This window comes from Salvelinus sp. IW2-2015, unplaced genomic scaffold (genome assembly GCF_002910315.2).
Source record: "Salvelinus sp. IW2-2015 unplaced genomic scaffold, ASM291031v2 Un_scaffold6036, whole genome shotgun sequence".
In the NCBI taxonomy this organism is placed as follows: Eukaryota; Metazoa; Chordata; class Actinopteri; order Salmoniformes; family Salmonidae; genus Salvelinus; species Salvelinus sp. IW2-2015.
The window spans coordinates 2,938-19,844 of NW_019947300.1; the positions used below are offsets into that span (position 1 = coordinate 2,938).

Sequence of the window (16,907 nt, forward strand, 5' to 3'; positions counted from 1 at the left end):
TTAACTTACTATCAGTCTATATAAATAGACACTGAGTGTGAGGTTGGAGGTTTTGAGGTCTGTGGTTGGCCAACTTTGAAACAGTCAGGGACAATAGAGTTGAATAGTGGCACAATTGCTTCAAAGCCATTGAATACACCATTTAAGCTGATTTACCGACTGTCATTTAATTATGGAAGTTGAAGAAGACATTAACTACTTTAAAATGGAGATAGCCCTCAATGATCCTGCTCATTGGTCCTGCTCAATCTGTCACAGAAGCAATCATGACAAAGTTGCAAAAATGTACCCTCTACCCAACTCTATGTCAGGGACCAAGAAGCTTATGCAGAGGGCTTCCTTCCGCAGTCACACAGACAGTGTTCGAGAGCATCAAAACTGTGATGTATGATGGGTAAATTGGTGACTGACGGACTGATCTATAAATAATATGGTTAGTTATTCATCAAGCAAGGTGATTTGTAAGATCTCGACTCGCCTATGAAGTCGGCTACAATGTCGAACACTCCTACATTTGCATAACATTACAGCGTTTGTAGCAAAAATCCCATTCAAGTCATGGGACCGATATTAGTATTTCACATATTAACAATAGCACATCATGTTCAATCCTCTACAAGTGACTTTGTTGAGGCTTCAATGATGTGCGAAAAATGCTAAAATTGGTCGCATGGCTTGAATGGGATTTGTGCCACAAATGCTAAAAACCATTAGCAAGTGGAAACAGTGCCAAGGGAAACTAACCAAAGCATGGATTGCTGTCATACCATGTCTATAGACTGCTTACAGGGTAAGGAAAACCACATGTTGCCATTTTGTGATTTGGGTGAGCTATCTCTCTAAAGCTAATTTCATTAAAGCTAAACATTCTAGATATCATACAATATGTTAGTTGTCTTCAGGCCAGATTATGTGATGATACTCTTCAGTCCAGTTTCTGTGGTGGTTCTCTTCAGTCCAGGTTCAGTTTTGGTTTTCTCCCTGGATGGTCTGATAAACAGAGTGCTGAGCGTCTCTCTGAAGAGATGTGAACGTGTCACTGGGGGAGATTTTCACACTCAGAGAGAGACAGCGACACAGGAAACACGTATGATCACTTTACACACTGCTCTACAACATTCTCTCTCACTTCTACTTTCTGGTGTCCATCTCTCTCCTCCTCTTCCTGTCTCTCTCTCTCTCCTCCTCCTTCCTATCTCTGTCCTCTCTCTCCTCCTCCTTACTCTCTCTCGCTCCTCCTCCTCTCCTCCTAAATCTCTCTCTCTTCTCTCTCCTCCTTAATCTCTCTCTCTCTCCTCACTCTCTCGCTTTTTCTCAATCTCTCCACTTCCTCCTCCTCCTCCTTACTCTCTCTCTCTCTCCCTCTCACACACTCTCTCACACACACATATAAATACTATATACAAAATAAACACATACATTATTACATTAAAACATATGTATTGCCAGTGTATCATAGTCAGGGCCCTTTGGTTCTCATTTTCAGAGTCACTGATAGGGTCCAGGATGGACAATATGGAGATAGAAAGAGAGAGAGAGAGCTGTGCCAAGGTGACAGTGAACATTGTAGAAAAGAGACTATTGAGGCACAGTAAATTAAAGTCACCAGGTGTGGGGGTGGAATTTTAACTGATATAATCACCTGTGTGTCTACTGTGGCATCACTTCCTCGTGTGGATCTACTGCTAAGAGGGACAGAATGAGTTTCTGCTCTCTAGTGCCCTCTAGTTGAAGTTGATATATATAACATGTAACCTGGCTAGGGAACAGTGACCTCTTCAGCGTGCAGGAGATGGTGACTAGAAGAGCTCCAACAGTCAGGAAAGCCTCACCCCCACCACAGGAACTCAGAGAAACACTAGAGACAGGCCAGTCTGTGTTGAATACGGAGATGGAGATATGAATGGGGAAACAGGAAAGAAGAAAATGAAACAATATTTTTTTAAATAGAGGCTACAAATTGTATCTTATGGTATGATAAGTGTGTAACATTGTTCAGGATTATTTATGGTTGTTTGACCTGTGTGATTATCATGAATATGAAAATTAGGTGTACTTAACTGAACATCCACAAACACAGAAGAAGAGATGAGACGTCCATATATACTCTCAGCCTCACAGTAAATATTCTTCCTCTGTCCTCAGAGCTGATGTTAGTGATGCTGTAACTCTGTCCTGATGCTTTTTGGGTGAGGTTACGTTCTTCTTGTACAGGTGTATTTGTCGCAGGTGGGTTGGCATCACTGCTGCATGTTCAGTCACTGAACTGCCCTCCACTATTTCACCGAGGGACTGACTGACACTGTGGTCTTTGGTTTAATCTGATGTAAAAGGATTTAGTCAACATAATATTAACAATGAGGAAAATACATATATTTTTGATCTATAATAATGATTGGTAAAGTAAGACCTGTCTCTTTTGCTTGAATGTAGAATACTGTAATATTGTACTGTATATCCCCCACAGTGTACAGTGTAAATCGGAAATCAAATAATAGTAGAGAGAATGATTTATTTCAGATTTTATTTTCTTTCATCACATTCCCAGTGGTCAGAGTTTAATACACTCAATTAGTATTTGCAGCATTGCCTTTAAATTGCTTTTAACTTGGGTCAAATGTTTCGGGTAGCCTTCCACAAGCCTCCACAATAAGTTGGGTGAATTTTGGCCCAATTCCTCCTGACAGAGCTGGTGTAACTGAGTCAGGTTTGTAGGCCTCCTTGCTCGTACACCACTTTTTCAGTTCTGCCCACAAATTTTCTATAGGATTTACGTCAGGGGCTAAGTGATGGCTACTCCAATACCTCGACTGGTGTTGTCTTTAAGTCATTTTGCCACAACTTTTGGAAGTATGCTTAAGGTCATTGTCCATTTGGAAGACCCATTTGCGACCAAGCTTTAACTTACTGACTGATGTCTTGAGATGTTGGCTTCAAAATATCCACATAATTTTCCCTCTTCATGCTGCAGCAAAGCACCCCCACAACATGAATCTGCACCCCCGTGCTTCACGGTTGGGCTGATGTTCTTCGGCTTGCAAGCCTCCCCCTTTCCCTCCAAACATAACGATGGTCATTACGGCAAAAAGTATGATATTTGTCCCATGTGCAGTTGCAAACGCGTAGTCTGGCTTTTTTTATGCAGTTTTGTTGGCAGTGGCTTCTTCCTTGGCTGAGTGGCTGAGTGTTTATATATCTGTAGGACTTAATTTACTGTGGATATAGATACCTTTGTACCTGTTTTCTCAGCATCTTCACAATGTCCTTTGCTGTTGTTCTGGGATTGATTTGCACTTTTTGCACCGACAAAGTACTGGTCATCTCTAGGAGACAGAACGCGTCTCCTTCCTGAGCGGTATGACGGCTTGTGTGGTCCGATGGTAAATTTTTAAACCTTTTGCCCCGTTTTCCCTAATTTTTGGGTCCTGTACAGATTAACGTGCCGGTACCTTCTTCGGGGTGTTTGGAATTGCTCCCAAGGATGAACCAGACTTGTGGAGGTCTACAATTTTTTTTCTGAGGTCTTGGCTGATTTCTTTTGATTTTCCCATGATGTCAAGTAAAGAGGCACTGAGTTTGACAGTAGGCCTTGAAATACATCCACAGGTACACCTCCAATTGACTCAAATGACGTCAATTAGCCTATCAGAATCTTCTAAAGCCATGACATCATTTTCTGGAATTTAAAGGCACAGTCAACTTAGTGTATGTAAACTTCTGACCCACTGGAATTGTGATACAGTGAAATAATCTGTCTGTAAGCAATTGTTTGAAAAATCACTTGTGTCATGCACAAGTAGATGTCCTAACCGACTTGCCAAAACTATAGTTTGTTAACAAGAAATTTGTGGTCGAAAAACGAGTTTTAATGACTCCAACTTAAGTGTATGCAAACTTCTGACTTCAACTGTACATAAAAGACCTCAACAGTCTTTAGTCCTAAAAACTAGAATTTAGTTACCTCTGGTTTGTTCTGCCTGTAGGGAAAAATGAATGGGGAGGGAATTGGGTTTTGGGATACATGCCGAAAGTAAGGTCTGAGGTTATGACAGGCTTAGGTGATCTTATACGTTTTGTTCTAAGAGATAATATCAGTAAGTTAACATCAGTCAGTTAATATCATTCAGTTAATATCAGTCAGTTAATATCATTCAGTTAATATCAGTCAGTTAATATCAGTCAGATTGTCACGTTCTGACCATAGTTCTTTTGTGTTTTCTTTGTTTTAGTGTGGTCAGGACGTGAGCTGAGTGGGCATTCTATGTTGTGTGTCTTGTTTTCCCGGTTCTATGTTTGGCCTGATATGGTTCTCAATCAGAGGCAGGTGTTAGTCATTGTCTCTGATTGGGAACCATATTTAGGTACCCTTAAACATGATGAACACTAACCACGCTGCGCTTTGGTCCTCTCCTTCGTCCACAGAAGAAAGCCGTTACACAGATAATATCAGTCAGTTAATATCAGTCAGTTAATATCAGTCAGTTAATATCCCAGTGCAGTTAATCGTCAGTCAGATAATGTCAGTCAGATAATATCAGTCAGATAATATCAGTCAGATAATATCAGTCAGTTAATATCAGTCAGTTAATATCAGTCAGTTAATATCAGTCAGATAATATCAGTCAGATAATATCAGTCAGATAATATCAGTCAGATAATATCAGTAAATATCAGTCAGTTAATATCAGTCAGATAATATCAGTCAGTTAATATCAGTCAGTTAATATCAGTCAGTTATAATCAGTCAGATAATATCAGTAATATCAGTCAGATAATATCAGTCAGTTAATATCAGTCAGATAATATCAGATAATATCAGTCAGATAATATCAGTCAGTTATAATCAGTCAGATAATATCAGTAATATCAGTCAGTTAATATCAGTCAGATAATATCAGCAGATAATATCAGTCAGATAATATCAGTCAGTTAAATATCAGTCAGTTTAAATATCAGTCAGATAATATCAGTCAGTTAATATCAGTCAGTTAATATCAGTAATAGCAGTCAGATAATATCAGGCAGATAATATCAGTCAGATAATATCAGTCAGATAATATCAGTAATATCAGTCAGTTAATATCAGTCAGTTAATATCAGTCAGTTAATATCAGTCAGATAATATCAGTCAGTTAATATCAGTCAGATAATATCAGTCAGTTAATATCAGTCAGTTAATATCAGTAATAGCAGTCAGATAAAATCAGGCAGTTAATATCAGTCAGTTTATTCAGTCAGGTAATATCAATCAGTTAACACCAGTCAGATCATATCAGTCAGTTCATATCAGTCAGATAATATCAGTCAGATAATATCAGTCAGATAATATCAGTCAGTTAATATCAAGTCAGTTAAGATGACCTTTATGAATTAAACACACAGATATACTTTGACCGTAGCTTAGGCCTCCATTATTTGATGTATTGTATGGTAAGGTCGCTTGTCATTAAGCAGTTCAATGTATTTGTATATATATGACAAATAAACCACACTTTGAACCTACAAACACAGGCCCTGATTTAACAGCTAAAACACAGGCCCTGATATAACATCTAAAACACAGGCCCTGATGTAACAGCTAAAACACAGGCTCTGATATTACAGCTAAAAAACAGGCCCTGATTTAACTTCTTTGGGCTGCAGGGCAGTATTGAGTAGCTTGGATAAAAGGTGCCCATTTCAAACGGCCTCGTACTCAATTCTTGCTCCTACAATATGCATATTATTATTACTATTGGATAGAAAACACACTCAAGTTTCTAAAACCGTTTGAATTATATCTGTGAGTAAAACAGAACTCATTTTGGCAGCAAACTTCCTGTCAGAAAGTGAAAAATCTTAAATCGAGGCTCTGTTCCAGGCCTGCCTATAAATGTCCTTGATATCTATTAGTATACATGCACTTCATACGCCTTCCACTAGATGTCAATAGGCTGTGAGAGGTGAAATGGGGTTTCTAGGTATTTCTATGGTCAAAAGATAGAAGCTTGGAATGACATGACCCAGAGAATTCCTTTGTTCATGAAGCGCATAAAAGGGTCACAGTATTGCGGCTTCGTGTGCAAAAGCATTCGTGATATAGACGTCCTTATATCTCCGGCTTTGATTTTAATTTGATAAATATGTGATAAATATCATCGTTAAAGTATGTTTTTTCCATATAGTTTTTTAAGATTATTGAAATTTTCTCGGAGTTTTAGGAGTTGTTGCGTTCTTTGCGTTTGGGTGATGAAGAGAGCTTCGAGGCACTTGCGCTAGCTTTTTGTCGTGCTCATGTCAGAGAGGGGAAAATGCCCATTCTACAAACCCAAAACAACGATTGTTCATTGGCAAAGGACCCCTTGATACACGATCCTGAATGAGAAGATCATCAAAAGTAGAACGCCATTTATGATGTTATTTCATATATCTTGTCGAACATGTGTACTATTACGTTTTGGAGCCCCGATTTTGGCGCTCTCTCGCCCAATAAACGTAAGCTGCATTCGTAATGAAGTTATTTTGAGAATTCCTAACACGGCGATTGCATTAAAGCACTAGTGGGTATCTATCATTTCCGATACACATCGTATTTTTTAGTAAAAGTTTATGAATAGTTATTTGGTCAGAATAGGTGAGTGTCAGAAACATATACGGAGATTCTGGAAAAATAATTGGCTAACAGGTTCACATTGTATTAACCACAGATTTCAGCTCTAAATATGACATTTTCGAACAAACCATATATGTATGTGTGGTAATATGAAACATGTTATAGGACTGTGTCATCTGAATGAAGTTTATGAAGGTTAGTGAAAGAATTAATATAATTTTGCTGGGTTTATTTCGCCATCGCTAAACGTTGAATTGAATGAATGGGGTTGTGTGTAGGCTATTGTAGTAAGCTATATAATGCTATATTTGTGTTTTCGCTTGTAAACACTTAAAGAATCGGAAATATTGGCTGGATTCACAAGATGTTTGTCTTCATTTGCTGTACACATGTATTTTTCATATATGTTTTATGATGAGTATTTAGGTATTTCAATTTGGTCTCTGTAATTGTTCTAGCTGCTTCGGTGCTATTTCCGATTGTAGCTGCAATGTAAAACTATGATTTATACCTCAAATATGCACATTTTTCGAACAAACATAGATTTATTGTATAACTTGTTATAAGACTGTCATCTGATGAAGTGTTTCTTGTTAGTTTGGTTGGTTCTTGGTTAGTTAGGTTGGTTTTGTGCAAGCTACCTGTGCTGTGAAAAATGTCTGTGCTTTTTTGTATTTGGTGGTGAGCTAACTTAAATATACGTGGTGTTTTCGCTGTAAAAATTTAAAAATCGGACATGTTGCTGGATTCACAAAGATGTGTATCTTTCATTTGCTGTATTGGACTTGTTAATGTGTGAAAGTTAAATATTTCTAAAAAATATCTTTTGAATTTCGCGCCCTGCACTTGGACGGGCTGTTGTCATAAGTGTACCGACACCGGCCTGCAGCCATAACAGGTTTTAACAGCTAAAACACAGCCCTGAATAACAGCTAAAACACAGTCCCTGATGTAACAGCTAAAAACACAGGCCCGATATAAAGCTAAAACACAGGCCTGATATAACAGCTAAAACACAGGCCTGATATAACAGCTAAAACACAGGGCCTGATTAAACAGCTAAGACACAGGCCCTGATATAACGCTAAAACACAGGCCCTGATATAACAGCTTAAACACAGGCCCTGATATAACAGCTGAAACACAGGCCCTGATATAACAGCTAAAACACAGGCCCTGATATAACAGCTAAACACAGGCCCTGAAATAACAGCTAAAACACAGGCCCTGATATAACAGCTAAAACACAGGCCCTGATGTAACAGCTAAAACACAGGCCTGATATAACAGCTAAAAACAACCCGGCCTGATGTAACAGCTAAAACACAGGCCCTGATGTAACAGCTAAAACACAGGCCCATAATGTAACAGCTTAAACAACAGGCCCTGATATAACACTAAAACACAGGCCCTGATATAACAGCTAAAACACAGGCCCTGATGTAACAGCTAAAACACAGGCCCTGTATAACAGCTAAAACACAGGCCCTGATGTAACAGCTAAAACACCGGCCCTGATGTAACAGCTAAAACACAGGCCCTGATGTAACAGCTAAAACACAGGCCCTGAAGTAACAGCAAAACAGGCCTGATATAACAGCTAAAACACAGGCCCTGATGTAACAGCTAAAACACCGGCCCTGAGTAACAGCTAAAACACCGGCCCTGATGTAACAGCTAAACCACAGGCCTGATGTAACAGCTAAAACACAGGCTCTGATATAACAAGCTAAAACACAGGCCCTGATTTAACAGCTAAAACACAGGCCCTGATATAACAGCTAAAACACAGGCTCTGATATAACAGCTAAAACACAGGCTTGATATAAAGCTAAAACACAGGCCCTGATATAACAGCTAAAACACAGGCTCTGATATAACAGCTAAACACAGGCTCTGATATAACAGCTAAAACACAGGCCCTGATATAACAGCTAAACACAGGCCCTGATATAACAGCTAACACAGGCCCTGATAGAACAGCTAAAACACAGGCTCTGAATAGAACAGCTAAAACACAGGCCCTGATATAACAGCTAAAACACAGGCCCTGATATAACAGCTAAAACACAGGCCCTGATATAAAAGCTAAACACACGCCCTGATATACAGCTAAAAAACAGGCCCTGATGTAACAGCTAAAACACAGGCCCTGATGTAACAGCTAAAACACAGGCCCTGATATAACAGCTAAAACACAGGCCCTGATATAACAGCTAAAAACACAGGCCCTGATATAACAGCTAAACACAGGCCCTGATATAACAGCTAAACACAGGCTCTGATATAACAGCTAAAACACAGGCCCTGATATAACAGCTAAAACACAGGCCCTGATGTAACAGCTAAAACACCGCCCTGATATAAACTAAAACACAGGCCCATAATGTACAGCTAAAACACAGGCCCTGATGTAACAGCTAAAACACAGGCCCTGATGTAACAGCTAAAACACAGGCCCTGATGTAACAGCTAAAACACAGGCCCTGATATAACAGCTAAAACACAGGCTCTGATATAACAGCTAAAACACAGGCCCATAATGTAACAGCTAAACCACAGGCCCTGATACAACAGCTAAACCACAGGCCCTGATATAACAGCTAAAACACAGCCCTGATATAACAAGCTAAAACACAGGCTCTGATATAACAGCTAAAACACAGGCTCTGATATAACAGCTAAAACAACAGGCCCTGATATAACAGCTAAAACACAGGCCCTGATATAACAGCTAAAACACAGGCTCTGATATAGACAGCTAAAACACAGGCCCTGATATAACAGCTAAAACACAGGCCCTGATATAACAGCTAAAACACAGGCCCTGATATAACAGCTAAAACACAGGCCCTAATGTAACAGCTAAAACAGCTCAAAACTAAAAAAAATGTTAAAGGATACATCAAGACATGCCCTCAAGTACATTTCATCATCTCCATCAACGATGATATGTTTCACAGCTCAGGCCGAGGGAGGGAAGGAAATCACTTTGATTGACACTTTAAACACTCATACTGTATGTCCAGTGTTCTGTCTGTGCTGTGTGTCAGAGGACTACAAAAGTAGTGACACCCCCCAACCCCCCATTCTATCCAAACCTCCTGTTCTCTTTTAACATAGGGACACTGTCTTTCTTACTGTTCTTCAATCTTAATATTCATTATTCTGAGAGAGAGAGAGAGAGAGAGAGAGAGAGAGAGTGCATGTCTGTTATTTTTTTATTTATCAAAAGTTATATGAGTTGATTCGTAAAACTTGCTTGTATATGTTTATTAATGATAGTTGATGTTTTGACAAAGACAGATGTCCTTACCCTGTGGAGACGTATTGGGAAACTGGGGGGGTGTTCAGAGGTAGGGGTTCTCTGCATCTAGCGGTCTAGGTACCTGACCACCAGCCTGGTGCTCTCCAGCTCCACTCCCTGAACAGGAAGACGATCAGCAGGCACAGTCCAAATACATACAATTAAATCAATAGCATTGTCCCAAAAGTACAATGGAACCAATAGCATTGTCCTAAAAGTACAATGGAACCAACAGCATAGTCCCAAAAGTACAATGGAACCAATAGCATTGACCAAAAAGGTTGTACATTCTGTCGATACTAGGACCCCTGTGATGGGGTCTGGTAGTACAGACTTTCTATACTATGTCTCCTGTGGTGGGGTCTGGTAGTGTATTCTGTATATACTATACCCACTGTGGTGGGGTCTGGTAGTGCAGTCTGTATATGCTATGCCCCATGTGGTGGGGTCTGGTAGTACAGTCTGTCTGTTCACTGCCCCCTGTGGTGGGGTCTGGTAGTACAGCTTGTCTATACACTGCCCCCTGTGGTGGGGCCTGGTAGTACAGAAGGTCTATACTATGTTGTCACAGCTTTCTTTTTCCTTACAACTGGTCAAACTGATGTCATTTGGATATTTTTCACAGAATATCTTTCCTGTTTTTTGCGTTATTGTATTTTCTCCCCAGTCCCTAAACTTTAGATGTCACCTAGATTGAAGCATTCCTTCTATCGATCTATTACATTATTCTGTTTAGGCTTTAGTCTTCTAGTACAAAATAGAAACTACATATATCTAGAAATTATAGACAGGTTGACTAAAAATAGCCACCAAAATGTCAGAAATTATAAGCAGAAACATAACTAAAAATAAAAAAAAGTTTTCTGCCATCTTTGACTGTAGCCTACAGTAGCGAATTTTCTATATTTGCGGGTTAGTGTTGGGTGGTGAGGGCCTCAGATTTTCACTTTATCACATAGTCGTGAGGTTGCAGATGGGTTATTAGCAGTTGTGGGCGGTTGCGGGTTAACAAACAGCTGACCGGCGCACCACTAGCGTGTGTGCATGCATGTCGTTGGTGAGGAACAGTGCTTGGTGTTGATCGGTTTAATAGTGACATCATGTGTCCAATAGTCAAAAATACAAGAAACAACAGCAGAGGGGAAATAGTTATGAATCAATGTATTAATAGTTGATCAAAGAATCAGTGTATTTATTGTCTTAAATGTTGATCCAAATTGTAAAAACTGCAAAGGTAAACGTATTTAATGTATCTAAAATAGGTACTAATTAATAATTTGGTAATAAAATAAGTGATCATGACACTAAACAATATGGTATTACATAATATAAAAGAATAATGAATATAAAATGTGCAATAATGTCTGACAGCAATACAAAGTAAATAATTAGGAGAAACCTGGTCCAAGAGCAAGAAGTAATAAAAAGATTTTATCAATATTAGTCACTGAGAAATGTAGACCTATTTTTGTTATAAAACTCTGGAAAGGGCAAATCCCATAGAAAAAGAGCAGATACATAATATTAATCTACAGAGAGTAAACAGAAAAGTGGGCTTTTTGTGTTGTAGAAAATCCAGAAATGGTCAAATCTCATAGAAAAAGAGCAGAAGCATAATCTTATTTATCATCAATATACACAATTATCATTACAAGGAAAGATAATTCAACTCCAGCATTTACAAAAACTTCTTGACATGTCACCAAGAAGCATAATTACAAAAATATGACGTCATGCCACTGAGCAAGGCAGTTAACACATTGTTCACCGGGCACCGAAGATGAGGATGTCGATTATGGCAGCCCCCCGCATCACTCGGATTCAGAGGGGTTGGGTTAAATGTGGAAGACACATTTCAGTTGAATGCATTCAGTTGTACAATTGACTAGGTATCCCCTTTCCCTTTCCTTAACTTTACAAGAAAATAAAAATAATGACATAATTTTCTAAAAAGTTAAAGCTCATTATCTGGAAAGCCTTCTAGATATCATAGCAATATGGTAGCAGGAGTATAGAGGTGTAAGTCCTAGCTTGATTTGGTGCTGAAGCTCTTCATCCAGGTTCTGTGGTGAGTCTCTACAGTCCAGGTTCTGTGGTGGTTGTCTTCAGTCCAGGTTCTGTGGTGGTTGTCTTCAGTCCAGGTTCTGTGGTGGTTCTCTTCAGTCCAGRTTCTGTGGTGGTTGTCTTCAGTCCAGGTTCTGTGGTGGTTCTCTTCAGTCCAGGTTCTTTGGTGGTTCTCTTCAGTCCAGGTTCTGTGGTGGTTCTCTTCAGTTCTCATAATCTGAGGGCTCAGCATCTATCTGAGGGACTGTGTCACTAGGGGAGTCCCTCACATTCTGAAAGAAAACACAATGAACACATTACACACCACTCTATAACATTTTTATGGATTCAAACACACACACAAACACACACACAAACACACACACTTACTGTCAGGGTGTCATACTCTGGTGACCTGGTATTCATGTTCAGAGGTGAGTACATGTCACTGTTAGGGTCACTGTTAGGGTCTGGATGGACACTCTGTGCAGAGAGAGAGAGTGAGAGAGAGAGAGAGGGTGTTGTCATGGTAACAGTGAAAATAGTATGAGAGAGACTGTTGTGACATAGTAAATTCATGTCACCAGGTGTGGAGGTGGAGGCATAGCTGATATCATCACCTCTGTGTCTGCTGTGACATCACTTCCTCCTGTGGATCTCCTGTAAAGAGGGACAGAGTGAGTTATGCTCTCTAGTGACCTCTAGTGGAAGTTTATATGTTACAAAAAAACTTTTGCACATGAATGAATGAATGAATGAATATATGAATGCATTCATAACAAATCAGAGTGCTAAGGGGAAATTATAAAACATTTGAAAAATTCTGTCACCTGAACCACATGAAGCCAGAGAGACAGAGGATGAGAACCAGAACAACCACTATGATTCCTACAGCTGCAGTCAGAACTGATGTTTGTTTCCCTAAAATAAAATATGGATGATATGAGTACATGCCATGTTCTAATAAATTAAAAACAAATATAATATGGTAAAACCTGTCTCCTCCCCTTCATCCACACTGATTGAAGTGGATTTAACAAGTGATAGGGGATCAAAGCTTCACCTGGATTCACCTGGTCAGCCTGTCTATGTCATGGAAAGAGCAGGTGTTCTTAATGTTTTGTACACTCAATGTTTAATTAAAACCAAAGTAAAAAAAGCCAAATTCAAAATATTAACATGAGATTGAATCATATAGTTTTGTTTTGAGGTATTAAAGATGAAACTTTACCTGCTACGATGATCTTCAGAGTAGTAGAGTTATTAGATGCTATTGTATTCTCAGCCTCACAGTAGTATTCTCCTCTGTCCTCAGAGATGATGTTAGTGATGCTGTAACTCTGTCCTGATGCTTTTGGTGAGGTTACCTTCTTCTTGTACCAGGTGTATTTGTGCACAGGTGGGTTGGCATCACTGCTGCAGGTCAGAGTCACTGAACTGCCCTCCACTATTTCACCAGAGGGACTGACTGACACTGAGGTGTTCTTTGGGCCATCTGGGGAACAATATGTAACACATTGTTCATACATAGAGCTTTACATGAGGAGCATCATGGAACTTGGACTAGTGATTGAAATAAATGAAATATTAATATAAATATGTGTAACTTAGACAATAATGTAACAATACAGTGTTTGTGAAGTACTTGTAGTCACTACAGTAATGAGATGAGTACAATCATGGAACTTGGACATAGATTGAAATAATAGATAGATTTCCTATCTGTTCCACTGCAAATCAACACTAACCAATGATTGGATGATTTTGGAAGACTTTGAAACGTGTAWCAGTCACACTCACACACTGCAGCAGAATTGATGCCTTTTACAGCACAGTAGAAGCTGTCTTCAGTTTTTAAGTACACTGAGTACGAGGGGGAGGAGGCCCCTTGTACAATCGTACTGTTCCTGTACCAGGTGTAGGTGGGGTTACCAGTCAGAGTACAGGTGGTGCTACAGGTCAGTGTCATTAACCACCATATAGTGGTCACCTTCACCTGCAGGTCTGGAGTAGATAACAACATTAAAACCCTCAATGACCTGTTGTCTAGTTCAAATGAGGCAGGAGTGGACGTTCTCAAATCATCAACTCAGACATTCCTATTATACACATACATTCATATTAATTATATTATTTCAATACAAATCAAGACAATTTTCCTGAACCAATTAAACAGATCAACACTATATATAATATCACTGTACCTGTAACAGACAGAGTGATTAAACAGATTAACACTATATATAATATCACTGTACCTGTAACAGACCGAGTGATTTAACAGATCAACACTATTTAAATATCACTGTACCTGTAACAGACAGAGTGATTAAACAGATTAACACTATATATAATATCACTGTACCTGTAACAGACAGAGTGATTAAACAGATCAACACTATTTACCAATAATTAAAATATCACTGTACCTGTAACAGACAGAGTGTTTAAACAGATTAACACTATATATAATATCACTGTACCTGTAACAGACAGAGTGATTAAACAGATCAATACTATATATAATATCACTGTACCTGTAACAGACAGAGTGATTAAACAGATCAATAKTATATATAARATCACTGTACCTGTYACAGACAGAGTGACTCCAGGYRRACCAGTATACTTCCCTCCAGTCTGATCTGTTATAAATTTGAACTTGTACTCAGCTGAGTCACTCTCTCTCAGGTCTGTGATTTTCAGGGTGTGGCCATTCATCATAACGCTACGGTACGTCACACGACCTTTGTAGTCTGGGTCGTCTCTCAGATTTACAATTTTAGTGAACCAGAAGGTTGTTGTGACTGTACCACTGGGATATGTGTAAAAGCAAAACAGATCCACTGTTGACCCCTTCAAGGTACAGATACTCTGAGGGGTGTACGTCGCACTCCAGCCATCCTGACCCAGTACCACTGAAACACAGTCACACAACACAATGGTATCATAATTAGGGCAAGGTCTATTGGTTCACACTGACAGTAGGGTTTGTCTCCACTTTGTTGCTTTAGTTGCTGAGTTGAGTGTGAATGGAAACCACAGAAAACTATTTAAGTGAAGTGGAGACGCCTAACAGAACACACCAGAATATCATTATGATTCTTAACCTTTTATAAATGTCTGTAGATTATTAAACAGAGCAACTAAAATATAAGAATGACACCATACCTGCTACAGACCAGAGAAAGACCACCAACACACTTCCTGCTGTTCTCAAGGCCATTGTTGCATCTCCCACCCTGCAGTCTTAGAAACATAAACAACAACTCACTCAATACCTGGTGACTAACTCCACCTGATACATTGAAGTAGAAACTGTAAATGGGGTACAGGGCCTCATTACTGAAAATGAACCAGGCTCATATTGTGTACTGTATTGTGCTACAGATGTAGGATCTAATTTGATCACTCTTTTGTTGTAGAGAATTTTCCTGCTTCCTCGAAATGCAAACTTGTAGTGTATTCAAGGTTTAAAAAGGCTTCTAACTTTCACGGATCCCTCCAGTACTGCTGCTCATTCCGTGCACCAGTTCTGGAAGTCTACGTCACCGGCTTTCTAGGCATCACTGAACTGTCTAATTACACCTGGTTCCCATTTGTACCCCTACCATGTGTAGGGAAGGCAAATAAGCCCATGGAATCTGTATCAAAGTCTAGCGAGCTGGTTAAGGATGTAGCAAAGATTAAACACACATCCTGCACAGTATAGATGTCAACCCTACTACCTATCAGTCTGGTCCTAAAGGACCCTCAGATAAATCCACTGTGTCACACGCAGACACACACTTAGGCCCACATGTACACACACACTGCAGTGCTACAATGTTTGTCTGCATGTCTTTTTTACCCTGGTTAATTATCTCTTCCTACAATGAGACACTTCATGAATACTGGCCCTGATGTAACAACCAAAACACAGATCAAAACAGAAGAAGTAGTAAAATGATACAAGTATATGACTAAAAACAAAAAAACTAAAAATATATTTCAAGATATTGTCAAGAGTACTTACAGAGTGAAGTGAAGGGGAGAGGTATTGTACAGGGAGTCAACGTACTGGCAGTTAGCGTGAATTCTGAAGTTGACACGTATTTAACTGTTCTCTCCTTCCTCTTTAAGACGTTAACATGGATGATGACCAGACCAGCATCTCAGAAAACGGGATGTTCCCGTATTTCAATAGAAATTGTGCAACCGACTGCATATCTACTTGCCTTTCTTCATTTGAGGAGTGGGACAAAACATTTTTTTTTATCTAAATGTGTCATATTTCCAATGTGATATTTTGACTACACAGAGAACCATTTAAACAACGTGTCGACTACAGAGGGCTTGATGTGGTTGCTAGGTGATTTCTGACACACTTGCAAGCCCTCTATACTATTTAGAATGTGAGCAATTGCTTATAATGTGTTGCCTTGTCCTTCTGAGTTCTGTATATACAGGTCAAAGTTCCAAGATGTCATTCAATTAGAACCCATTCCATTTAAACACCCATGTCCATCACTCCTCATCAGCTGTATCAAAGTGCTACTGAAGGTTCCAGTGTTCTAGACTAGAGCTCCACCTACTGGCATCTCAACATTACTGCAGCTTCCTAATAATAATGTCCTCATTAATGTTGGGTTAATAACAACATAACAAACTGGAAATACATCAGATAAACTAGTGAAAAACTAAACTGTTTACTAGACAAAGTCAGTTAATCAAACATACACTGTTGTGTATTACAATATGCCACTATCATATTCTGTTACACTGTTGGCCCTTCTGTACAATAGAGGAGGATGGTGGGCAGAGACATAGGAGGAGAGGCTCATTGTAATGGCTGGAATAGAATTATGGGTTGATTGGTGTTTTTAAATCACTGATGAAGGATTTTGAGGCTGATTCCCTGACCTGTCAATGTTTTTAATTTGCTGTTTTTGATATTGTTATACTCTTGTGAATTCAATGGTTTTT

The 16,907-nt window shown here is 39.2% G+C and overlaps 1 protein-coding gene across 1 annotated transcript; it reads right to left on the reverse strand.

Moving 5' to 3' along the window:
* Positions 1-11,506: 11,506 nt before the first annotated feature.
* On the reverse strand, positions 11,507-16,013 carry LOC139026843 (cell adhesion molecule CEACAM1-like). Its single transcript, XM_070442109.1, has 9 exons — positions 15,958-16,013; positions 15,114-15,191; positions 14,534-14,860; positions 13,743-13,946; positions 13,174-13,437; positions 12,773-12,863; positions 12,563-12,602; positions 12,333-12,425; positions 11,507-12,235 (listed from the first exon to the last, which is right to left on the reverse strand). The coding sequence occupies exons 2-9, from the start codon at positions 15,166-15,168 to the stop codon at positions 12,167-12,169; spliced, it is 1,143 nt and encodes a 380-aa protein (XP_070298210.1). The 5' UTR covers positions 15,169-15,191; positions 15,958-16,013; the 3' UTR covers positions 11,507-12,166.
* Positions 16,014-16,907: the final 894 nt, after the last annotated feature.